Genomic DNA, 25,888 nt, shown 5'->3' with positions numbered 1-25,888 from the left:
TGAGAAAAAGAGAAGGAATGTTAGAAAGTTTGCAATTTTAAATAGGATAATCAGGAGTTGCGGGAAAGTATTATAATGTTTGAATGAAGGGGAAAGAAGAACTGAGGAAGGGGAAAGCAAACAGCCTTGCATTTATAATTCGGCTCAGGCTAGACAGACAGAATGAATATGTGAGGTACTCCAGTCAAGTGACAACTATACTTCTCACTGTTAAATTCTGCTTTAATTACTAGTTTCTGAGCTTGATAAGTTTGGGTTTCTGAATCTTCAACGCTGAAGGCCAGATGCTGGTCTACAACAAATTCACCAAGTCACTGAATGCCACTCCGTGGGGCTTTTTGGGAAAAACCGAACGACTTTGGTCAACCTTCTCTAGTCTTTGACAGCAGTGTAGAGGATAAACCAGAAAGTGGTGAGACTACAGAAAAGAGGGCTAGTGACAACACAACTGCCACTGTTCTGGAGGAAGTAAAGCCATTGGATTCAGAGGAACAGGCAGATGGTGGACAAGGAAGCTGTTCACTCGTTCTCAATGAGAAGGAGCATGAAGAAAGAACAGAACAGAAGGAAAACAGTTTCAAATAAAAGGAAAGGAGGGATGAAGTAAAAGAGGCAGAACAGCTTAAATCTGTGGAGAATGAGATGTGGTTGTATGGGTAATTAGGTACTCCCCGTAATTTAAGAAACAGAAGCCCCTTCATCTCATCAAATTTTCAGAAAATGGTTCTTTTTCTGATGGACTCATAATTTAAAGTATGCAAAAATTCAATAAATGCATATGAAACAAAGTATAAATGAGTATACCAAGAGTTATAATCAAGGACTTTAAATCAAGGTGTGGAAATTAAAAGAGTACTTAATATTCTGTCATGATGCTTCTTTTAAGTTTAAAGCTCAGAATAATAACATTTTAAAATATGCATCTCAAATAGTGAATAATCAAAGCGTGGTTAGTATCTTGGGCAACACTTACTATACCTTTACTGAAAAAAACAGTCGAATATGACAAGTGTCTTAATCATTCCACAAAATAAAGTGCTACTTTTTTCAAAGATTTTAAATAAGGGCATAGCTGGGAAATGAAATCCATGTTTATTACCAAAAATGGGAATAATATTAAAGTTATAAAACCCTGCTGCAAATATAAGTGTAGTTTACGTACAGGAAACATTTCAGAAAAAACTGTATTTGAGCACATTTTGTAATTTTTCTGTCCCAAGAAAATGTTCAGCTACTTTTCTATGTCACATGTTCCAAGAAAAAAAGATTGAATTCATGAAATATATTGAATATTTCATGAGCAAGTTTGAGAGATGCTTACCCGGTATTGATGGAAATGATTTCTATCAGTGGATTCTTCCTAATCTTTGGCAAATCCAATCGTGCTCCCCCAAGCCGCCTTCCATTATCCTTTTTCTGACCCAGCAGTCTCACAGAGTGACCTTCAAATCAAGCACATAAATATACATTAGCAAGAGTCACACACTTCACTGTAACTTAATGCTTCCAACAAATGTGTTCATTTAACTTCTTTTTGGGAGCAGGGGAAACAACATAGAGGAGCGAAGTATGATCATTTAAACTTCAGAAATACCGTCAAAAGGAAAAACAGCGGCCAGGTGCAGTGGCTCACACCTGTAATCCCAGCACTTTGGGAGGCCAAGGTGGGTGGATCACCTGAGGTCAGGAGTTTGAGACCAGCCTGATCAACATGGTGAAACTCCATCTCTACTAAAAATACAAAAATAAGCCGGGTGTGGTGGTGGGCGCCTGTAATCCCAGCTACTCAGGAGGCTGAGGCAGGAGAATAGCTTGAGCCTGGGAGGCGGAGTTTGCAGTGAGCCTAGATGGCACCACTGCACTCCAGCCTAGGTGACAGAGTGAGACTCCATCCCAAAAAAAAAAAAAAAAAAAACAAGAAAAACAGCTGTATTCAGGGCCTACTTGCTTTGCTTATATTTGCACAAATGAGAAACAGAATACCCTCAAAATATCATTTCTACAGGTACAAATACTCTCTAGCATATGCCAAATATGCATGTGCAGCAGGAAGGGTTTGCTTGGGCACTAGGCCTGCCTGCCATTACATTGCAGAAAAAATGAGTAATAAAAAAAAGCAAAACCAAGTATCTGCTCAAAGCAAACAACAAATCAAAGAAGTAAATAAACAAAAAGCTGAGATAAAATTATACTTTAGGGCTGGATTTTTTTTAAACAAACATACATTTTAAACTTATTTTTACACAATGTCACAAAAGGAAATCAGATCACTATTAAGAGCCATTAAAACGTTTGTAATTTTTGAACTTTGATATAATTTCACACTTGTAGAAAAAGTGGAAGAATACAAAAAATCCCATACCCTTCAGATTCAATTATTATTTTACCATATTTACTTTGTCATTTTTTTCTTTCTATATGGACATATTGCATTTCGGTTTTTTTTGGTTTTTTTTTTAGTTCAGTTTAGTTTTTTTAAGAGACAGGGTCTCACTATATTGCCTAGGCTGATTTCAAACTCCTGGGCTCAAGCAGTCCTCCTGTCTCAGCCTCTCAAAGTGCTGGGATTACAGGCATGAGCCACCGCACCCAGCCTAGACCTATTGTTTTTATAACTTTACTGAGGTATATCCCATAGCCTATAAAATTCACACACTATGACAATAAGAGTCAATGATTTTAAATACATTTATAAAGTTTTGGCCAGGCACGGTTGCTCACACCTGTAATCCCAGCACTTTGGGAGACCAAGGCAGGCAGACCAGCCCAGCCAACGTGGTGAAACCTCGTCTCTACTAAAAATACAAAAATTAGCTGGGTGTGGTGGTGCGCACCTGTAATCCCAACTACTTGAGAGAGTGAGACAAGAGAATCACTTGAACCTGGGCAGCAGAGGTTGCAGTGAGCCAAGATCACGCCACTGCACTACAACCTGGATGACACAGCGAGACTCCGTCTCAAAGAAAAAAAGTTTTATAATAATCACAATAACTCAATTTTAGAACACATGATGTCAATGTTCTAAAATTGAATGGAACAACTGAATGGAACATCACCCCAAAATAAGAATTTTGGGGGGTGATGTAAATGTTCTAAAATTGAGCTTATCAGAGTCTATCTCTATTCACATAGCAAATATAGGGAATTTTGTCAATCCATTGACCAGCTGATTGACATTTGAATTGCTTCCAGTTAACAGCTACCATAAAAATGCTTCTGTGAACATTCACATACAAGTTTTTGTATGGACATATGTTCTATTTCCCTTGGATATATTCCTAGGAGTAGAACTGGTAGATCATGTGGTAAATTTATATTTAACATTTTAAGAAACAACTGCTTATGAAAGCAGTCATACCATTTTATATTCCCATCAGCAATGTATGAGGTTTTGAGTTTCTTCATATCCTTGCCAATACTTAGTACTACAGCTTCTTTTGATAACAGCCATTCTAATGGGTGTGTAGTGGTTTGAATTGTGGTTTGAATATGCATTTCCATAGTGAGGAATGATGTTGAGTACCTTCTCATGTGATTATCAGCCAAACGTATTTGTTATTCAGTAGAATGTTATGATGATTAATTTTATATGTCAACTTGACTGCGTCACAGGGTACACAGATATTTTGATATTATTCTGAATGTCTCTGTAAGGGTGTTTCTAGATGAGATAACATTTGAATTGGTACACTGGGTGAAGCAAATTGCCTTCCCAGTATGGATGAGCCTCATCCAATTAAATAAAAGTCTCAATTAAAAAAAAAAGGCTAAAAGTGAGCTCCTCCTGACTGACTGTACGAGCTAGAACACAGGTCCATTTTGGCCTTCAGACTCACACTGAAATATTGGCTCTTCTTGGGTCTCAAGTGTGCCAGCCTGTGGACTGTAACTTAACACCATTGGCTCTCCTGTTTCTTAGGCCTTTGAACTCAGACTGGAACTACATACACATCAGCTCTCTGAGGTTTCCAGCTTGCTGAACGTAGATCTTGGGACTTCTCAGCCTCCATGGTTGCATGTGTCAATTCCTTACACTACGTCTCTTTCCATACATACACCCATTGGTCCCAACTAATATAAATGTCTACTCCAGTATTTTCCCAGTATTTTAATTAGAGTATTTGTCTTACTGAGTTGTAAGAATTATTTACATAATATTGTTATAAGACCTTTATCAGATATATGATTTATAAATATTTTCTCTCAGTCTGTGGCTTATATTTTCACTTTCATAATGGTGTGTCTTGAAAAGCAAATGTTTTTTCAATTTAATGAAGTTCAATTTATCCAGTTTTTTCTTTTATGGCTCATGCTTTTGCTGTCACATCTAAGAACTCTTTAACTATATTAAGGGCACAGAGATTTCTCATGTGTTTTCTTCTACATGTTTTATTGTTTCTGTTCTTATATTTATGTCTAGAATTCACTTTGTTTATTTTTATTTACAGTGAAGGCCTAAGCTCTTTTTTTATATGAATATTCAACTGTCCTGATGCTATTTATTTTCCTTCTTCCTCTTTTGTGCTATTGGCACACATATTAACATATATAGTTATATACAGTAGCACCACTTATCTGTGGATTTGCTTTCCACGGATTCAGTTACCCACAGGACAGTATAACAAGATATTGTGAGACAGGAAGAGAGAGACACCCCACATTCACATAACTTTTATTACAGTGTATTATAATAATTATTCTATTTCCTCACTAATGTTGTCAATCTCTTACTGTGCCTAGTTTATGAATGAAACCTTATCATAGTTATGGATGTATGTATGGGAAAAAACATGGTACATACAGGGTTTGGTACTCTCCATAGTTGCAGGCATCCACTGGGGATCCTGGAATGTATCTTTCATGGTTAAGGGGAGACTCATGTAAAGCTAAAAATATGGTACTATAATTATTGCTTTTTACGTAATTGTATATTTTTTTTCCGTTTTGTTTTCTATGAGATAGGGTCTCACTCTGTCGTCCAGGCCGGAGTGCAGTGGCACAGTCACAGCTCACTGCAGCCTCGACTTCCTGGACTCAAGCAATCCTTCCATCTCAGCCTCCTGAGGAGCTGAGACTATAGGTGTTTTTAAATTTTTTTTATAGAGATGAGGTCTTGCCATGTTGCCCAAGCTGGTCTCAAACTCCTGGGATTAGGTGATACTCCCATCTTGGCCTCCCAAAGTACTAGAATTAAAAGTATGAGTCATTGTACCTGGCCTATGTTTTTTTTTAATAATGAAAATGTGAAAAATATGTTTACTCATATAAATACCATTTCTAGCATTTTGCACTGCTCCTTGGAATCCAAGTTATCATTCAGTGCCTCTTCTTTTCTGCCTGACAAACTTTCAATATTTCTTACAAAGCCCATTCCAGTTTCTGCTGCATGTGCAGAAGAAACAACTTCTGGTTAACTCAAGGTATGTGGAGAGTTTCACAAGCCTCATAGCGCTAGCTCAGCTCCCAGAATTCCCTGCTAAAACCCTGGCTAGTCCATCTGTCCATTGCTTGCACCAAACAGGTCAGTAACTTCAGTCCAGTAGAGCCGCAGACCTTCCCTACTGCTTGCCATCAAAATCTCCACTGTACCTGACAGTTCTCCAAATCCACTGAGCTGTCACGGGAGCAGCAAAGAAGCTGCTGGCTTTCATGGCCTGTTTTGCCCTAGTTGCAACCTTGCCCACCAAGTAGAGGAGGGAAAATGGAGCAGCCCCAGCATAAATACCACAGACTTACACTGTTTTTATCCACAGTTCAGTTTTTTCATGAATAAACACTTCTCAGTTTGTTGAATGCTTTTAGTTGATTTCCAGAGTACTGACATGATTTGCTTTTGACTGCTTGTGCAGCTTTAGCATTGCTTTTGAGAAGAAGGTTTGTTGACCTCCTCATGCCATCATGACAGAAGCATATTAAATGCAACTTTTAAAAAGCAATCATTAAAATAAGTTCAAATACATAATTAGTACAGCTCTAAGATTCTAAGTAGTTATATACATGTTTCATCGCCTGTCATTTCAGAAAGCTTTATTGCTTAAATATCTCTGGCACAACTTTTCACAACCAAAAGTAATAAAACCATCAGTCATAGCCTCTTTGCACTACTCACTTTAATAAGAAACATTTAGTACTTTATTCGTGCTGAAAATTTATGCTCTGATATAGAAACATGCTAAAGTCAAGCAAGCATTTGGCATGTTGGATTCCACAGACTTTCAAGATAAGTTAAACTCTCCAATCAAAAGCCCAGTTAATGAAGAGGTGAGCAAGACTGGCATGCTAACATAATAGTTCTTCAAGAGATGCCAAGAGTTCAACAATGACTATGCAAAGGCATGCTATTTTCATACTTGCATGAGACAAATTTCATTATATCCTGCTGAGACTCCAGTAATACGCAGCCTACACTAATAACATTTGATAAATTATTCATCTTCACTATCTACATGCAAATAAAGGAAAGTATCTCTGCCTGATGATATAATGAGTTATTTTCCGATCCAATGATTCATTAAAGAGCAGCAGACCTAACAATAGTCTGGTTTTTTTTAATTGAAAACTATAGCACACTAAAGACAAAGTAGGAAATAATGTAACAGTCACTTGTTATATCTGGCCAAAGATGAAAGGAGGGAATTTCAACAATAAAACAATTATTTGCTTAAAAATGAGTAGCAGAACAAAACTTTTATTTGTTATATACCCTTTCATTTAGAATCCTCTTTCAAACAGAACTGCTGTTTCAAATTAATTCCTTAAATCCATAAACCATATAGTAAATATAAATACTATTTACTATCTATTTTACATGCAGTTATCAATACTGCTGCCATCTAAAACAAACTAAAACTTATGAGAATAAAGAATAAAACTGAAAGAGATGTCTTAAAGGAAGCAAGTCTTTGGAAAGAAAAGGAGAGAGAACAAGGGCTCAGGACCAGGGAAACATGCTGAAGGAGTTGAGATGTGAAAGGTAAAAGGCAAATTTTTGGAGCAAATTTGTCCTGAAAATGAACATGCTATACTTATGAAAGGACCATGAGGCAAAGACCATAATTACACATTCACACATTCCTTCTTTATTTGATCCTTTCTCGTTAGCCATTGAGGCCTAGCACTGTGATGGAAAAAGAGTGGCTGCTCACTGAGCACTGGTTTATTTTGTGACTACTGTGAATCAGCCTTTTGGCTTGAGTGAAGTGAAAGAGAAAAGAAAGAAAGCAAAACAATATAGAAAAGAAAAAGGGAGTGAGTTTTTATATCATTTCAATCCCATGTAATAAGAAATTAAAGGAGGAAATATTAATAGGAACAGATGGGGAGATGACGCTCAGTGTGACAAGATCAACTGATAATGACATGAGGCCAGTGAGGAGATGGTGATAAATATGTAAAGTGACTAAAAGAGATATGCAACTTTAATAAAAAGATGAGAAAGGAAGAGTGGCATATATTTAGAATGAGACATACTCAAAAATGTTATATTTCTGAGATCTTTTATCTTTTCCATTTTTAATGTAAATTCACATTTCACCTCCTCTAAATAATGGTCAAATATGTCTCAGTGGGCTTATTAACCCTCTTTAATAAACATCTCTCTGAGTTGTTACGTACAAGTGTCAGACACAATTCAACCCTGTTAAAACCAAATTCAATTTTAAGCCCTGAGGTTTTCAGCAGTTATTTATAAATCAGCCACAAAACCTGATTCCATGCTGGTTTTTACATTTGATCTAATCCATTAAAGAATGTTACTAAACCATTTTACCAACTAAAATTATTATACATTGTAAAAATTTGAACCAAAAAGCTAGCTTTTGATACAATTCACTGCTGTGTGCACATTTCTGAATGCATAATACTGAAATGCTTATGAGAAGAGAAACCAAGGCACTGTATATTATTTGTACAGTAATTGCTACACTAGTTGAATCAATGTTCAATGCTGTCTATCGATCTTCAAGAACAAAAATGTTTTCTAAATCTCATGGTGCTACCTGCATTGGACAGTGTTAGAACCGAGGGAAAACATCCCACCCACATATACTAGAAAGCCCGGCCTGTCAGCATATCAGGAAGCCAATCATAAAGGTCATTCACAAATAGAAAAGAACTAACTCCCCGAACATAAAGACATATATTAATTGAGTGATAGAAACATAACCAGCTACAAAATATATCTATTAACTAAATTATGCTCCTACACACAAACCAATCTTCTCTGTTTGGTTCTCACGTTCTAAAGTGGGTTGCACATACGAGCTTTAGAATATCATTCATATTACAGAAATACCAATGATCTGGCAACTTGGACTCCTATTGTTTATTTTTTCCCTTTACTTTTTTCTAAAGGCTCTATAAAAAGCCCGACTTTTCTTCAATACTTCATTCACTCCATCTAATTTTAAAGGCCATTCACTGTTCTCTTAATATGTGACCACCCACCTCCACTACCACCAGAGAGGACTCATGCCAAGGCTTGTTGGTTTTATTTTTTATCTCTTGATGACTGGTCTCACCTTGCACAAATTTGGTTTTATTAAGTACACACTGAAAAGACTTGTCTGAACCCTAGCTCTGGGTCAGCCTGCTGGAAATATTCCTAGTGAAGCAATCCAACACGATGATGAGGGCAGAGGGCAGAAGGCTGGCAGAAAATTCAAGCAAAAAAGTTTTTTAAAAAATGAATAAATGGGCCAGGTGCGGCAGCTCACGCCTGTAATCCCAGCACTTTGGGAGGCCGAGGAGGGCAGATCATGAGGTCAGAAGATCAAGACCATCCTGGCTAACACGGTGAAACCCCATCTCTACTAAAAATACAAAAAATTAGCTGGGCGTGGTGGCAGGCACCTGTAGTCCCAGCTACTCATGAGGCTGAGGCAGGAGAATGGCGTGAACCCAGAAGGCGGAGCTTGCAGTGAGCCGAGATCGCGCCACTGCACTCCAGCCTGGGTGACAGAGCGAGACTCCATCTCAAAAAAAATAAAAATAAAAAATAAATAAGTAAATAAATGTACTGTACATATCAATTCTCACTTAAATTTGATCACATCAATTTGAATTTTATTTAAGAATATTATACAAAAGTGCCCAATTTAATCTGTTTTTCTACAAAATGTTCATAGTTACCACTTAAAGTGTCCTTAACAGGCATTTTAAGTACTCAATTACAAAGAACAACAAAAGTATAGTCAAAGTTTGTCTCTACTCCATTCAATATCATTCCTCATACACAGGTACTTCTTAGAAGAAAAAAAGGTAGGTATTCACACTAAAGTGTGACACTCCTTTGAAATATTTCATCTTAAAAGAAGAAAAGAATATAAAACATGGAAACTGGGTTAAATGGAAGCAGCAGCTTGGCCACAAGTCTAGATTGGAAAACAAAATGGTAGAATTAATTAAAAAACACAGAATCTTTACAACTCAAGCTCTGTTTGTTACTGAGATTAAATAATTTCCTTTTTCAGCAAGTATGAAGAGTTTGTTAGTGAGAGCAATGACACCTAGAAAAAGATATTAAAATGAGAAAAGACTGTCCAAAAAGACAGAACTCAAAGTATAAACCAGCGTATAAGTAGAGAGCCCACTAAGGTACTGATGTTACCAAGGTGCATTTCCAGAGTTTAACAAAGCATGAAGATTCCAACACCTTATCTGGTGGACTGGGGAGGAGGCTAAGGTAAGATCACAGTACACAGTTTAAATCCCTAGAAATCTGAGAATTGTTTAATATCAAAACTCCTGTTGTACAAATAAGTACCTACTCTATAATCTTAACAATGTAAAATTTATGTATGGACAAGAATTATGGAAGAGAACATGGAAAGATGAAAACATTTATTGGAATGGAATGTTCTTAGGCAATTTTTTTCTCCCATTTGGACATTATCAATGGTATAACTAATAATTAAGTTACATTAAACAAAGGATACGTATAACAAAGTAATCTGCATAAGCAAAATGTCCTTTTACTCGAATGGAGATACCTTCTGGGGCAAATTACAGTAAGTATTTAATTTTATGTTTTAATTACTATATCTTTTGCAAGCAGATATGTCTTTTATGACAGTGGGAGTAGCCTTACGTGGTGTCAATTTATTTTTTCAGAATCCAAATCAAATGTACATCAAAACAGTTAAAAGTCAAAGCAGTCCCAAGTCAATAACTCAACGTTAGTATTGACCCCTAGTAGAACTCTTCAGATCATTAGCTGTCTTGCTACAACAGACTCTCCTGAATTCTAAATTTATTAAATGGCTCCAAGCCTTTGATATTTACAGCAATAAAGCTATGAGCGCTTCTGTTTCTGTATGTAAAGCAACCACAGCAACAATACAGAACATAATGATTTCTCATGCTCAAACCTGTATGCCCGAAGATACTGTAGCCAGTGATGAAAGCAAAGCAGACCTTACAAAAGATGGCACTCAAGCTGCTGGAAAATGAGAACAATAAAACGTACAAGACATAAGGAACTTGTAAGCCACAGTTAACTTTTAAACTTGAAGCTCAGAGTCCCACTGAATTAGGCCATTTTATGCACTGCTATAAAGGAATACCTGAGGCTGTGTAATGTATAAAGAGGTTTAATTGGCTCACGGTTCTGCAGGCTGTACCGGAAGCATGGTAACAGCATCTGCTCAGCTTCTAGTGAGGCTTCAGGAAGCCTCCAATCATGGCAGAAGGCAAAGGGGGTGCCCACCTGTCACGCGGGGAGAGTAGGAACAAGAAAAGATGCGAAGGGGAGAGATAACACACACTTTTAAACAACCAACTCATGTGAGAATTCCCTCTGGGACAGTAGTACAGCACCAAGCCATTCATGAGGGAACCGCCCCCAATGACCCAAATACCTCCCACCAGGCCCCACTTCCAACAGCGAGGATCACATTTCAGAATGAGGTTTAGAAGGGACAAACATCCAAACAATGTTGTACTGACTTTCAATCACAAATGAAAATGTCAAGTCTCCTCATGCTAATTCAACTCAAGCCACCATAAAGTGTGACAGAAGAGATGAGAAGCAGTAAAGGCTGGGGAATTTTCCCATATATGTATCTTAAAAAATGCCTCTCTGACCTTGCTGACCTTCATTTCACTTCCAATCAAGAACTGAATAATCTTGTACTGTAGGCAGCATAAATACAATCTAAATGAGAGGAGGCCCCTGGAGCTCACTTTGCTTCAAATTCACTCTCTTAGTCCTCAACCCGTTGAGATAAGTGTTATCACTGCCTTTCTATAGAAATGGCAAGAGTGAAATAAGTTTAAAAATGTAGTTAAAACAAAGAGGATGTACATTTTATATTGTAAGTCACTGTATTAATGTACATGCATAACTGAAACAAAAGTTCCATAATACCATAGATGAGCTTAGAAAACGAAGCATGTATGAAATGTTACTTTTTAATATTTAAAACCTTCTCTATCTTGAGCCACTACTTTGACTTCTGCCTTAAAGGGACTTAAGGTCTCGAGGAAGGCAGACTGTTGAACAAATAAGTGGAAGGACGTGTCAGAGATGATCTGACAGATGTTTCTAAGTACAGAGAGACACCACAAGGGAGTGGTCAACTCTCCCAGGGAAAATCAGGGAAGGCTTCAGGGAGAGGTGACACTGAAGTCTGGGAGGCAGAGCAAGCAGGACACAAATTATATACATGATTATATCTATTTCACAGTACCTTTTCCTAGAATTCCTGCTTTTGACTGATTTTCCACTTCTTAAAATCAAGCTAGTTAAAAGCCTATCACTTTAACTGGATTTCACTTAAAAGATTTATTAAGACTTGGCAGGAAGGGGCCCCATGGTGAAAGACCACGCCTTCAAAAATGAAAATGCTCCTAAAAATAATGTATGAAGTAGAAATTATGTGGGCTTGAGATTCTTAGTTCTAGTCAAAAGACTAATCAAACATTGTCTTAAAATTTAATTTTTAAAAATGACAGTGTTGGGCATGGACTGTTAAAGATTGAAAGTTATGAACATTAAAATACTTCTGGTTACAGCTGCAAAACTCATGTGGCCTAAATACATAACTAGGATTGAGAATACAAGATTTAAGACATATCCTTAAAAAACATCGCAGGATTTTTTTGACCTAACCATTTGACAGTAAAAACTCTATATACAAAGTGTGTTTTACATTAAAACTTTCAAAACTTATTCTTACAACACATACACAAGAATTTTCTCTATAGAATCTTTTCATTTGCTTTTTTTTGGCTGGCTTTTTTATCGGTTGCTTACAGTTAGGGAATACGTTCACTCACTCATTTTCCAATTTAAGCACCTTTTATAGCATGGTATGACTCAAACAGTCTACTCAGAATTTTCTTTAAAAAATTAAGCGTATCTTTATTAACTCCTTACAAAAGAATGTTTTATGTTGGCACAAAATAAAACAGCAAATAAAAGAGAAAAAAAAAGAGTTTAAAAAGATCAAAGAGGAAACAAGACACATGAAGGAACAAAATATATAAGAGAAGATCTAAAGGGAACATGGAAAAAAAGTGAGCAGTGATCTTAAACAACAGGTATCAGAAAAGAAAATAATAAATGGGCCTCACTTTCTCATTTCCGTCTGTTCAATATTAACAGCTTCACAGAACAGAAAGGAGGGTATGTGGAACAAGGGGACTAGGTTTTAAATTATAGTACACTGCTGCTTGGCTGCATAATCAGTAATGCCAGGCTTCCTGTGGAGTAGAAATGAATTAATGTATATGAAAAGGGTAAGCCACAAAGAGCTAGACAGAAGTTAATTACAGTTACTACCATAATTAAACAACTGTACTCCTATCAAAACATACAGCGCTAATGACGTTTCTCAAAAGCAAGATGGCAAGGGACTTTTTAAAACTTTCAAACACTAGAAGTTAAAGTCAGATCCCATTTCTTTTAAAAGCTCTGGAGGGCTAGGAAATAGGTCACAAATAATTGCATTGATAATGATGATCAACACCTGTAGTCCTAGCACTTTGGGACAAGGCGGGGGAGATCACATGAGGCAAGGAGTTCGAGGCCAGCCTAGCCAACATGGTGAAACTCCTTCTCTACTAACAATACAAAAATTAGCCAAACATAGTGGTGCATGTCTGTAATCCCAGCTACTTAGGAGGCTGAGGCACAAGAATCGCTTGAACCTGGGAGGTGGAGGCTGCAGTGAGCCAAGATCGCACCACTGCACTCCAGCCTGGGCGACGGAGCAAGACTCTGTCTTGAAAAAAAAAAAAAAAAAGATGAAAACAAGTTTGTGAATGACATCTTAAATATATAAATTAAAGTAGATTAAAGGGTCACCCCTGTGAAGTCACTCATTTGCATTTTGATGTACTTTCCCGGGTGTGAGTTAGGGGAAAAAGGCATAGGTAATGAACCTGGAACCGTCCATGGTCCTGGGTGAGTATAAGCACGTGTGCTCAGGGCCATGTCAGAGAGCCAAGGCTGTTTTTCCACCTCAGGACGCCTGAGTGATATGATCCTTACCTGTCTAGAACAGTGGCTTACCATGGCAATGAATCTAGGTGAGTGGCTGCAGGGCCAACTCCCCAGCTCCCAGTTTCCCAGTAGTCTGGATTAAGCAGTCTGCCATCTCCCCTCTCAGGTCATGGGTCCTCTCAGCCACCATCCCTCTCCTAGCAAACATTCTTGAGAATCACTGCTCTAGGTAATGTTACGTACATTAAATCCCCTCAAATCACTTTTTCCCTCAGCAAACCAAGTTACCAAGACTAAAACTACCTCTCTCGAAGTCCTGAAAATAAACATGCTCCTGGGTAGAAATGAAAGCTCCTTCAAAGAGGCACAATGTTTTTGAGCAACACTGGGAAGCATGCTCCCCGTCACTGCCCAGAACTGCATTACAACTGAATGGAGGAAGAGCAAAAGAGTCCAAGAACTCGGCACTACTAAAGACCCTCTTCACTAGAAAATATAGAGGTACACGAAACAAAAATGCATGGTACCTCTGCCACAAACGTCTTCAGCTTCATTTTGTAAGAAGGAAGGCACAGGGAAAGAAAAAGTAAAACCTGGCATATAGAAATCGGGGTGCGAGATAAAGGCTAGTCACATTCTATTAACTTCTGCTAGAGATCACCATCTAAAATGCCAAAAACTATTCTAATGACAGACTCTGAAACTCAATTTGATATTACAGACGCATGCACTTCAAGAATTTCAGAGTGGAAGTGACCTTCCATGTGATACAATTTGCAACTCAGGAAACTGAGAACCAATGAGGTTGTATGGGCTGTTAAAGATGGCATTGTTAGTAGTACAAACAGGCATTTGCACACAGCTCTTCATAGTCTCAATCAAGGACTCTCACCTCTCACAGCAGCACCCAACAGCACCCAACACAGCAGCTGACTTTTCAGCACAGCTTCAAGAAATGGTGCACTTTAATTTTCAGAATTACAATAAAGATTTAATGTTAGAAAGCATCCTTTATAAGGACATTTTAATTACTATTTCTTTATTACTCAATACAATGCATACTTTGTTATAAAATGGTAGCACTGAAATAAACTTCTTTAAAATATCCAGATATCCAGGGTTGATATCCTAACTGAAGAGTCTCCAAGTGAGTTCTCTCCCTCAAATTAATAAGCAAAATTGGTATTTAGTCTCTCAGTCTCCAAAGTAATTGCTACATCTCTGCTGTATACTTCATAATGTGTTACAGAATGAACTTCTAAAAGAAAAAATGTGCCAATCACCAAATATTAGAAATAAATGTTCAAATTGATTAAACATTATTGGAATAATCCTGTACCAATTATTATCAATATTAGGTTTTCTAAGAAAAGATCCATAACATCACTAAAGAAAAGTTTATCACACCTAATTGAGTTCATTATTCCAATTATCAAATAAAATTTTTCAAGAAAAAGAGAAAGTCAGATTTAAATTTCTTTTCTACCTACATCTGAGCCATCATTTTACTTTGTGGTACCAGTTTTCACTTGACTGGGACATAATAAATTATTTTCCTAACAATAAAACCTTTGTTTTTAAAAAAAAAATTGAAGATGATAATTTCTATGTCCTATCAAAGCTTTAGATACTGTATTTCTAACATGACCTGGTCTCTATTTTATATTTCTAATTTTAGGGAAATCAGCTATAAAGTACTAAAGAAGAATTACCAATACAATACAATTTACTATTGTGCTGAGAATAATCAAAGCAAAACAGAAAATACCACAATTAACCTACAACTTTATCCCACATTTGAAAAACGCAATGAAGCTGCTGGTATTTATTTTTTTCTCTAACTTTACAGTCTCATCTATTCACACTATATTTTACTAATCAAAAATAGTGCATTCTCTAATGAAGAATAAAATCTCTCCAGTCACGTATATAAAGCACATGATACGTGTGCAGTGTATAAAGGCAGTGTAGCAACTGCCAATTCTCTTAAAAGTTAGTTATAATAAAGGAAGAATACAAAATGAAAAAATGTTATTTTTGTCTTTTAAAGTATATTAAAACTCTTAAAATATATACATTAAGTGAATATTTTGTATGGAAGCCTCAAAATATGATTAATTGATCTACTTGGTGGTTTTTTTTTTTTCACTAAATAACTCCTACTGGAGTACATACTATAACATTTAGGTATAATACAAATTCTTTCTGGGATTGATGCTTTATATTATTTATTTATTTATGTATTAAGAAAAATTAATATGGTTGAGAAACAAGAACACTGGGAATCAGAAATTGCCATATCTGAAAATATTAAGTACCAGAAATAAAAATGATTAAAATACACATGTAAAAGCAAGGATGTTCAAACATATATTTGCGCATGTTAACAGTTTCACAAAAGTCTAAATGATAATACATTTTTAGAGATTTGACAATACTTGTAGTCTCACCTTCACGAAATCTGCCAAAACACTACCAGGATTCACAAGAGATAATGTGTAAGTGTAATTTAAGAGTAGGCAAGTCCTTGTTAACAGTTAAACAAGGAAAGATGGGGATACTATACTGGACAGGTCAGTGGAACTACTAGCAGAAGGGTTGGGTCATGGGAAGCCTGTGAGGTTCAAGCCTAAAGTAATTTCCTTTCCTTGCTTACGGCAATCAAATCTAGTAAACCACTGTAACAGTGTATTATGTGAAAACTACAATATGATTATCAACTTGAACTATTCAACACTATGCACCAGCTCACCCCACCAAAACCCCAGAATTAAGAAATCAAAAGTTAGAGAAATACCCAAGTCCTCATATAAATAAACTCCATTAATGATGAAAGGTGGCTTCAAATAATTTTAAAAAAATGCATCTTTGAGCAGAAAAGGAAATATAAGCGATAAATACGCTAAAGCTGTATAATTAAATTTAAGATGAACAAAAAGCATATAAGACCATTCTGAAGCCACCAAAAGCAGCAGAATCCACTTGGGGGATTCATTTAGGCATTCATTTGTGTTCTAAAAGCCTTAATGGCTAAAAATACTTGATAAATATAAAGTTACTTACTATCTTCATTTAAAAAAACCCGGTGAACTTGACCATTTACAATGTTTAAAGAAGACTTTTTCTAGAGCATCTATTACATATTTTGTAGTAGATAAACACTGCTGCTGCTCTGTATGCATGTAGCTAAAAACAGGACTGATAATTTGGCCAATACAGTTATAAAGTTACAGAAATACAGACAAGACAACACATGCTGGTTTCTCTTACAAAGTCCTTTCTGTTATTATTCTAAACCAAGGTATAGAATGAAGTGATGTAAAAAATCAGCTACAAGTCTTATCATAGAATGTTTTTGTTTGGGGCCATAAAGAAATTAGCCTACTCTTATTTTTAAGAAAATGTTATGGTTTGAAAAATGCTATCTAAGAGACAGAGAATGAATAACAAGGAGTTCATCCTAGAAATAACGTATGTACATGTACAGAATACAAATAAGTAAAGCTAGAATCCTATTGTTAACGTGGGGAAACTAAAGGAGATATAAAGAAAAGAGGATAGCAAAACAGATAAACTGACTGCATTTAAGAATGTAACCATTACCTTTACAATTGGAAATGCAAGTTACCAAACTGTAATCAAATAGTAAAGTTAACTTTACTATATTCACAAACTTAAAACGAACAGGCTCACTGAAAAAAACTAAATAAAGTAATAAATCCCTGGCTCCTTTACTTACTAGAAGGTAGAAGTTATCATGTATTTACTTACACCAATGAGACTGGAAAGTATTCCTAATATGTAAGGCAATCCACAGACTTTTTCCCACTACATTCAGACTATACTAACTGTATCAGAGATTAAATATAATGAGAGGATGCATGCAAGTGTTCTTTCAAAACGCATATTAAAAATCAATAAAAATTATTTTATTGAAATGCAACTATTGAAAAAGCAGATGTGCTTTTGTGGTCCAATACCCTCCCAGACATACCATGCTACATGTCTAAGCTCAATCACTTACTCATTGAGTTTGGAAAACATCCTCAAGTAAGTCTGCATTGAGCTCTGTAAGGTGGTTATTCAGTCACTCACACTGATCAAACCACACTTGATACAGTACTGTTTCCCAGTCTCAACTTATGAACAGTTTATGTTCTAAATAAGTACCACATGCAAAGTACAAAACCTTACAGAGTGAAGATTAGTAGCAATGTCTTAAATAAGAAAGCTGCTTGGTGACGTACTCTGGGAATTTAGGTCAGTCTAGTGCAAGATGGCATCAATTGCTGAGAACTTAGGAAAAAACAGAAAATCAGTGAAACTTGCAAATTATATACCACATTGGGAAAACCCTAAATTACCACCACTTGAGGCATTTGGAATCTAACTGAAAGAAATACCAGCAAACATTAATTACAATGGGGATCTCAACAGAGGTTGACTGGTGAAGAAACACGACTTAATGGTACAAACATTTTTCTAATGTTGATAGGTAAAATTTATTTGCAATAATTTGTCATAAGATATCCAATTAGACTATCTTTCCACAAAGATAAGATTATTTTTAATGATATTTTGTTTAGAAGATTTCACATACTCTTTTTGGAAGAAATGCAGATTTATATTGCTTTCATAGTTTTCATACAAAAAAAAGTTTTTAATGACCATATGAGCCAAGACTAAGGTATGTATGAATATTTTTAAAAGACAGAAATGAATGTGGATCCACTAGACACTGTATTTCTTTCCTTACATTCAGTTCCACACCTTATAAAATTATCAAAGTGATACAAGAAAAAATCCTAAATTCATTATAATTTCATACATCCTGAAGCCAAAACCACAAATGAATGGAGTTTTCTTGTCGCTATTAACATGATGAAGATCCATTTCGGAATAACTTATCAAGAATTTGCCATTTTGATACAATCAAGACAGATAAATGAAAACAAGCTTTTATGGTTTTATGTTAATTACAATAGAGTTAAATGCTTTTAGTATCAATGTACCTTATTAGAACAGTTTTTAAAATACTACTTGGTGTAACATAAGCAGCAATAAGAAGAATGCAAACAGGCTGTGACAGAGGCTGTATGTCTAAAGCCCCTTCAAAGATGAGATATGAAGAGAGCCCAACAGGGATCAAATGTGGAAACAAGAGGGTTATAGCAAAATCCTCTTGTCAGGCGGTATTCCATCTGGCCCTTCTGGGCAGAGCCTTGCTTCTCCACAGCTAACTTCTTATCTATCAGGGTACCAGCAAAGCAGATGGCTCACTGCATAACTAAAAAGATTTTCATAAAGGAACGATTTATTAAAATCTGGGCAGGGTTAGGAAAACCAACAGACAATGTGGTACTCTGAGGCTAGCAACAATGGGGTGCTGTTTCCATCCCAGAGGCACAGAAGAGAAGAGCTGCAGAAACCTGGAGAAAGATAAACAGGGAGGGTCACCAGACAAGAGCTGTGACCTTAGGGTAAGGAAAGCAACCAACCCAAAATAGGCAGGGAGGGAGGGAGAGACGGGAATGGATACTCTTAGCTTGCTTTCTTGTCACATCCTCCAATTGGCTAAATCCAACTGGACATAAGATGGCAAGAATCTTACTGATTCAATCCATATAGGTCAGCCTCCACGGACACAGATCAAGATGGAGAATAGATCTGGAAGGACAAACAGAAGATATCCACTTCTGTGGAGGACCATAAAGTAAATGTAAAGCACAGTGAAAAAATATATAAGAAACATCAAGCAGCACAGTTGGCTGGAGCAAAGGGTATAATGTATAGCATTCATGGACAAAAGAAGTGAAAATGGTAGAAAGTCCCAAATTAATTTGGTGGGTAAGAGGCACCAGTGAGAGTATACATACAGGAAAGTAAAATAATCCCAGGTTAATGGTAGCAGGATATGCAGTCAGATTGAAAGGAGAGTCACTGATGGCAAAGATCAGTTAGATTATTCCAGCAGTTCTTATATTAAGGAGGAAGTAAGAGGTAAGCATTAACATGAACTAATGCCTTAATATGTTCTGTGTACCTCAAAAGTCTTATCCATTTAATCCTGCCCGTTTTAAGCTGAGAAAACTAAGCCTCAGAAAAATAACTTGCTGAAAGACAACCAACAACTGGCTAACTGCTGTAAAAACCACATTATTTCAGTGACATATGCTGTCTGAATGAAGTACTGGCAGTAGAAATAGAAAGTGAAGAACAGAAGTTGACTGACAGGCACAGTTCTCTATTAACTAAGAGATCTCAAAAACATCATGTAACTCCTTCACAGCTCAGCTTCCTGATATGCAAACTAAGGAAAGCTATCAAAATTATTCCTTCCACCTAAAAAATTCTCCTGTTGCATTATGAAGACTTAATTATCAAACTTCCCATCCTCTAATCAAACCTGCCAATGAATATCCCCTTCAACTTCATCTTCAACTCACTTTCATAGCTAAATGCAAACACAATCTCTCCAGTAAATCCACTCAAGTCCACGCTCATCAGTAAGAAGCTATCCATGATTAACTCAGCCTGGGAGTAACAGGTCTTGTATGATTTCCCATAGAAATTTTATCTCTCCAAGCCATTTGGCAAACTCCTGAGCACACTGTTAACTACCATTAATTTCCTAAAATAGATTTTATTTTTTAGAGTAGTTTCAGATTTAAAGAAAAACTCAGCAGAAATACAGAGTTTCTATACATCACTGCCCCCACTTCACACACAGCCTCTCCAACTATCAACATCCTACACCAGAGTGGTACGTTTGTTACAATCAATGAACCTACACTGACACATCATTTTCATCAAGAGTCCACAGTTTACATTAGGGTTCACTCTTGGTGTTGTTCATTCTAAGGATCTGAACAAATGTATAATGACAACTGTCCACCATTACAGCATCATACAGAATAGAATTACTGTCATAAATATCTTCTGTTTTCTGCCTACACATCCCTCCCTACTCTCTAATCACTGGCACCAACTGATCCGTTTACTCCTTCAGTATTTCACCTTTTCCACAATGTCCAATTAGTTGGACTTACAGAGTATGCAGCCTTACAGATTGATGTCTTTAACATCATAGTATGCATTTAAAGTCCCTCTATGTCTTTTCATGGCTTTTTTAGCTCATTTCTTTTAGTGTCAAATAATATTCCATTGTCTGCATGTACCACGGTTTCTTTATCTATTCACTTACTAAAGGGCCATTTTTTTGCTTCTAAGTTTTAGTAATTATGAATAAAGCCACTATAAACACTGTGTACAGGTTTTTGTATAGACATAACTTTTCAACTCATTTGGATAAATATCAAGTAGCACTCCTGCTGGATGATGTAAGACTGTGTTTAGTTTTAAGAAACTGCCAAACTGTCTTTCAAAGTACCTGTACCATTTTGCATTACCACCAGCAATAAATGAGAGTTCCTGTTGCTCCATATCCTTGCCAGAATTTGGTGTTGTCAATGTTTTGGATTTTGACCATCGTACCAGGTATATAGTTTTAACATACCACTATATTGCATTGCTACTTTAATTTGTAATTCACTAATGACAGACATATGATGTCAAACATCTTTTTACATGCTAATTTGACATTTGCATATCTTCTTTGGTAAATTGTCTGTTCAGGTCTTTTGCCCATTTTTTAACTGGGTTGTTCCTTTTCTTATTATTGAGTTTTAAGAGGTCTTCATATATTTTGGATAATAGCCCTTTATCATATGTGTATTTTGCAAATATTTTCTCCCACTCTGTGGCTTATTTTCCCATCTTCTTGACAGTGTCTTTTATAGAGCAAAAAATTTTCAACTTAATGACATCCAACTGGGCAACTATTTTTTTCATAAATCATACTTTTGATGTTGTATCTAAACAATCACGCCACACCAAGATCACTTAGATTTTCTCCTATATTCTTCATCATCATTAATTTTTTTTTAAAATTATTGAGTGGCCAGTATATACCTGGTACCTAAGACAAAGGAGGAACAAGGCAACAATGCCCTCAAGTATCTTAAATCACTGCTTAAGACGCTCAATCAAATAACATTTAAGGTAGTGAATCTCAACTGAGAGAGAGCAAAGAAATAACAGTATCGTATAAATCACAGTATAACATACAGGCTTTGGAGCCAGACTGCCTGGATTCAAATCCCAATGCTGTCACTTACTCGCTGTATGCACCTGTGTTTCAACTTTGTCCTCTGCAAAATTAGGAAAATATTTATGCCCACTTCACTTCACAGTACTATTATGAAGGTTAAATGACTTAACCCAGGTGAAGTGTTTAACATAGTGGCTGTCACACTGTAAGTACACAATAAATGCTAGTACTTCTGGATTCTCCAAGATGGAGTTGAAGTAGTTTGTAAAAACATTCAAATTATCATTGCTATAAATTTTTAATCCTGATATTTCAATTTATTTTGGAACACCAAAAGAAGATTAAGGGCCAAGCATGGCAGCTCATGCCTGTAATTCCAGCACTTTTGGAGGCCAAGGTTTGTGGATCGTTTGAGCCCAGGAGTTCGAGACCAGCCTGGGCAACATGGCAAAATCTCATCTCTATTTATAAAATAAATAATTTTTAAAAATTAAAAAATAATAAAAAAAGATTAAGGTATAGTCTCATTCTCATATTCTCATAATCTCATTAGAAATTGATTCTGTGATCATCTCTGATAAAGCAATGATTCAAAATTAATGAACAGAAGCATGTGGAAAGTAGTAGACACCACCCAGAAGGAAAAGTGCTGCATTAAAATTTCCAGTTTGGCAGGTGGAGATTAAATGGTTTTTTAAAAAATATAAATTTCTCATTTACAACAAAACAGTACTTAAGTGAGACTTTCAATTCACTTAATGTTTCAGTATCATATTATTGGTTTTCATTTGTGCTAATCTAACACAGGAAAAAGCCTTTAAAAATTTAAAATTATACCACAGAGTTGAAGATGGTTTATTTCACAGTGACTTCAATAAGAATCCATGTCAGTGAGTGTCGGCTAACAAAATAACCAAAGCTTAATTCTACTTTCTTTGTGTAATTTTTAGTGTAACTATAAAAATTACACCTTGAATAAGATCAAAATTATTACTGTTAAAAGTACTTACTAAACAACCTAATTATCTGATAACAAAATGTACAAATAAAAAATTCCTTATTATTTATTTATTTATTTTGAGATAGGGTCTTGCTCTGTCAACTGGGCTGGAGTGCAATGGTGCAATCACTATTCACTGCAGCCTCAACCTCCCAGGCTCAAGCAATCTTCCCACCTCAGCCTCCTGAGTAGATGGGTCTACATGAGCACCCCACCACACCCAGCTAATTTTTCTATTTTTTGTAGAGATGAGGTTTCGCCATGTTGCCCAAGCTGGTCTCGAACTCCTGGGCTCAAGCAATCCAACTACCTCAGTCTCCCAAAGTGCTGGGATTACAGGTATGAGCCACTGTGCCCAGCCAATTTCTTTATCTTAAAATTGATTAAATTCTTTCAATTTGAAATTCAAACTAAATTCATTTTACACAAAAATAAAATAATATTAAGAAAAAAACAAAAACTACGACCTGATTCATTCATTTTTTAAAGACAGGGTGTCACTGTGTTGCTCAGGCTGGAGTGCAGTTACACGATTATAGCTTACTGCAGACTTGAACTCCTGGACCCAAGTGATCCCCCTGCTTCAACCTCCTAAGTAGCTGGGACTACAGGTGCACACCACAGCATCCAGCTGACTTTCTCCCCCAGAGATCCCAGGATTTCACTATCTTGCCCAGGCTGGTCTTAAACTACTGGCCTCAGGAATCCTCCAGCCTCAGCCTCAGCCTCAGCCTCAGCCCCAGCCCCCACTGCTGGGGTTACAGGAGTAAGCCATTGCTCTTGGCCTGATTCATTTATAAGCCAAACAAATATACAGCAAAGTGCCTGCCTCCAATATTAGATTGGCAAATTCATGAAGCCAAGGATAACATTTTATGGTTTTATATCTAAAACAATAACTTTTATAAAGATGCCTGGCAAGAGTTAACTGAGTGGTGTTTCTATTATGTAGTTCAGAAAATATATACATCTATTTATCTCACTTTCAATGATTACCTTTAATTGTTTCCTCCACAACTTCTACAACACGATCTATCTGTTGAACCTAGGAAAAAAAAAAAAAAAAAAGATTAGACAAGTAATTTAGACGGAGAAGCAAAATTTGTGTTTATCCTTATGCTTGAGTCAATGTTACACATTTTCTAAGCACATCAATGCAGGTTTCCTTTAATGTATTTGGAGATACTATAAAAAATATCCTATATTAATATTTTGTGTTACAATGAAGTATGAAATTATCACCCTCCTGTCCTCCAATGATAACTGAAGAAATCATATTGCATTTAAATAAACTGCCTGGAGTTGTTTTAGGATAGCCTATCAACATATACTCAACATATCCTGAGACAGAAACTTAAATTTAATTAACACATGTCTTCTCACACAGAGCTTCAAGAAAAAAAAATGGCATAAAATGACAAGCTACACAAAAAGAACATGCTAGTATTAAGGAGATCTGTTCCAAATTCTATCTTTATTATTTTAATACTCAAAACCCTTTTAATGAATTTCTACCATGTGCTGGGTACTGTACTCAGGTCCATGAAATACAAAGTCAAATAATACAGCTTCTGTTCTATACAGCAGAGACTAAGGAAGCTTTCCTATGGGAACACAGAGGAAAGGTAATAAAATCAGACCAAGTGATGCAGGAATGCTTCCTAGAGAACCAAGGGTGACTCCTGGGGTTATGATTAAACAGGATTATGATTGGAGAAGCCCACTGAGAATGAGTAAGCATGGCTAGAGTTTAAAAGGAAAATGAAAACAGCAAAGTAATATTATGATTCAAAAAGCTAAAAAAAGAATAAGTCAAAGTTGATTCTTCTTTAAAAGTCCTTAAATTACCGTTGTTTTATTACAGAAGAAATATCACCAAAAAGTCAAACAAAATAGAATATAAAATGGAAGTTAGTTGAAAGAAATCATAACATCTTTCATCCTGTATTTCCACTCCTCAGATGAAACCACTAATAATAGTGTGATGAGCAGATACCATGACATTTTCTGGCATCAAACATTTACATATAGGTCTGTTCTATAGTTTTAACCTTTTTTTTACAAATGTTAGAGGGTGTGTGTGTGTGTGTGTGTAAATAAATATATAAAATAGATATACAAAATAGACCAAGACCAGCTGGGGCAACACAGTGAGGTCCCGGGGTCTTTGGTGGGGGTTATATATATGTATAAAATACACCTGTGCCTTGATGTTTTTTCTATATATTGTCAGTCTATAGGTCTGTTTCATTCACCTTACTATCTCTCTGTATGGATGTACCATGATGTGATGCACGCATCCATACCTCTATTGATGAAAGAATTTCTATTCTTTCATTATAATACAATGCTGCAATGAACTCAACTGAGACAAGAGGAAACTATTTTAAAAACTTTATTAAAAATGTAACGGCTGGCTGGCCACAGTGGTTCATGCCTGTAATTCCAGCATTTTGGGAGGCCTAGGAGGGGGCAGATCACTTGAGGTCAGGAGTTCGAGACCAGCCTGGCCAACATGGTGAAACCTTATCTCTATTAAAAATACAAAAATTAGCCAGGTGTAGTGGTGCATGCCTTAGTCCCAGCTACTCAGGAGGCTGAGACAGGATAATAACTTGAACATGGGAGGTGGAGGTTGTAGTGAGCTGAGATCACGCCACTGCACTCAAGCCTGGGCAACACAGTAAGGAAAGGAAGGAAAGGAAGGAAGGAAAGGAAGGAAGGAAAGGAAGGAAAGGAAGGAAAGGAAGGAAGGAAAGGAAGGAAGGAAAGGAAGGAAGGAAAGGAAGGAAGGAAAGGAAGGAAAGGAAGGAAAGGAAGGAAAGGAAGGAAAGGAAGGAAAGGAAGGAAGGAAGGAAGGAAGGAAGGAAGGAAGGAAGGAAGGAAGGAAGGAAGGAAGGAAGGAAGGAAGGAAGGAAGGAAGGAAGGAAGGAAGGAAGGAAGGAAGGAAGGAAGGAAGGAAGGAAGGAAGGAAGGAAGGAAGGAAATGGTAATAAAAATATTCCTTTGGTCTCAGTATCTTACAGAAAATGAAGAAAGGCTTGTGAGAGCAGACCTGAACTCCATTCTGCCTCTGACCACTCAGCCCAACATGATGGCAGCAGCAACAATAATTACTAAGAAACTGCCAAAGGCAAGTAAATCTCAGACAATGTTAGGTTTTCAGCCCCCAACAGACCTACCTAACTGGAGATGCATCTACCAGGAAACAATGGAACCATTAGGCCCTGGTTTTATTATAAGAGCCCATGTGGCTTCCATACAGAATGTGACTGAAGAAGCCAGCAGAACAAAGATTTCAAAGAGAAGGAAGTGACCAACAGTGCCAAATACT

General features: G+C 36.5%; 1 protein-coding gene across 5 annotated transcripts in view; it reads right to left on the bottom strand.

The window, feature by feature from the left end:
• CDKAL1 (CDK5 regulatory subunit associated protein 1 like 1) overlaps positions 1-25,888 on the bottom strand; it is a 715,037-nt gene that overhangs the window by 449,350 nt on the left and 239,799 nt on the right. For all 5 annotated transcript variants that reach the window (XM_054557269.2, XM_024248919.2, XM_054557271.1 and 2 more), the window contains 2 exons: positions 23,551-23,599; positions 1,322-1,442 (listed from right to left, as the gene is read on the bottom strand). In XM_054557269.2, coding sequence (XP_054413244.1) covers positions 1,322-1,442; positions 23,551-23,599 — 170 coding nt within the window. The remainder of the gene's footprint in view (positions 1-1,321; positions 1,443-23,550; positions 23,600-25,888) is intronic.

The sequence above is a fragment of the Pongo abelii genome, chromosome 5 (genome assembly GCF_028885655.2).
Source record: "Pongo abelii isolate AG06213 chromosome 5, NHGRI_mPonAbe1-v2.0_pri, whole genome shotgun sequence".
Taxonomy (NCBI): Eukaryota; Metazoa; Chordata; class Mammalia; order Primates; family Hominidae; genus Pongo; species Pongo abelii.
Note: the sequence above shows the minus strand (reverse complement) of the source record. Positions and strands in the feature narration are given on the sequence as shown.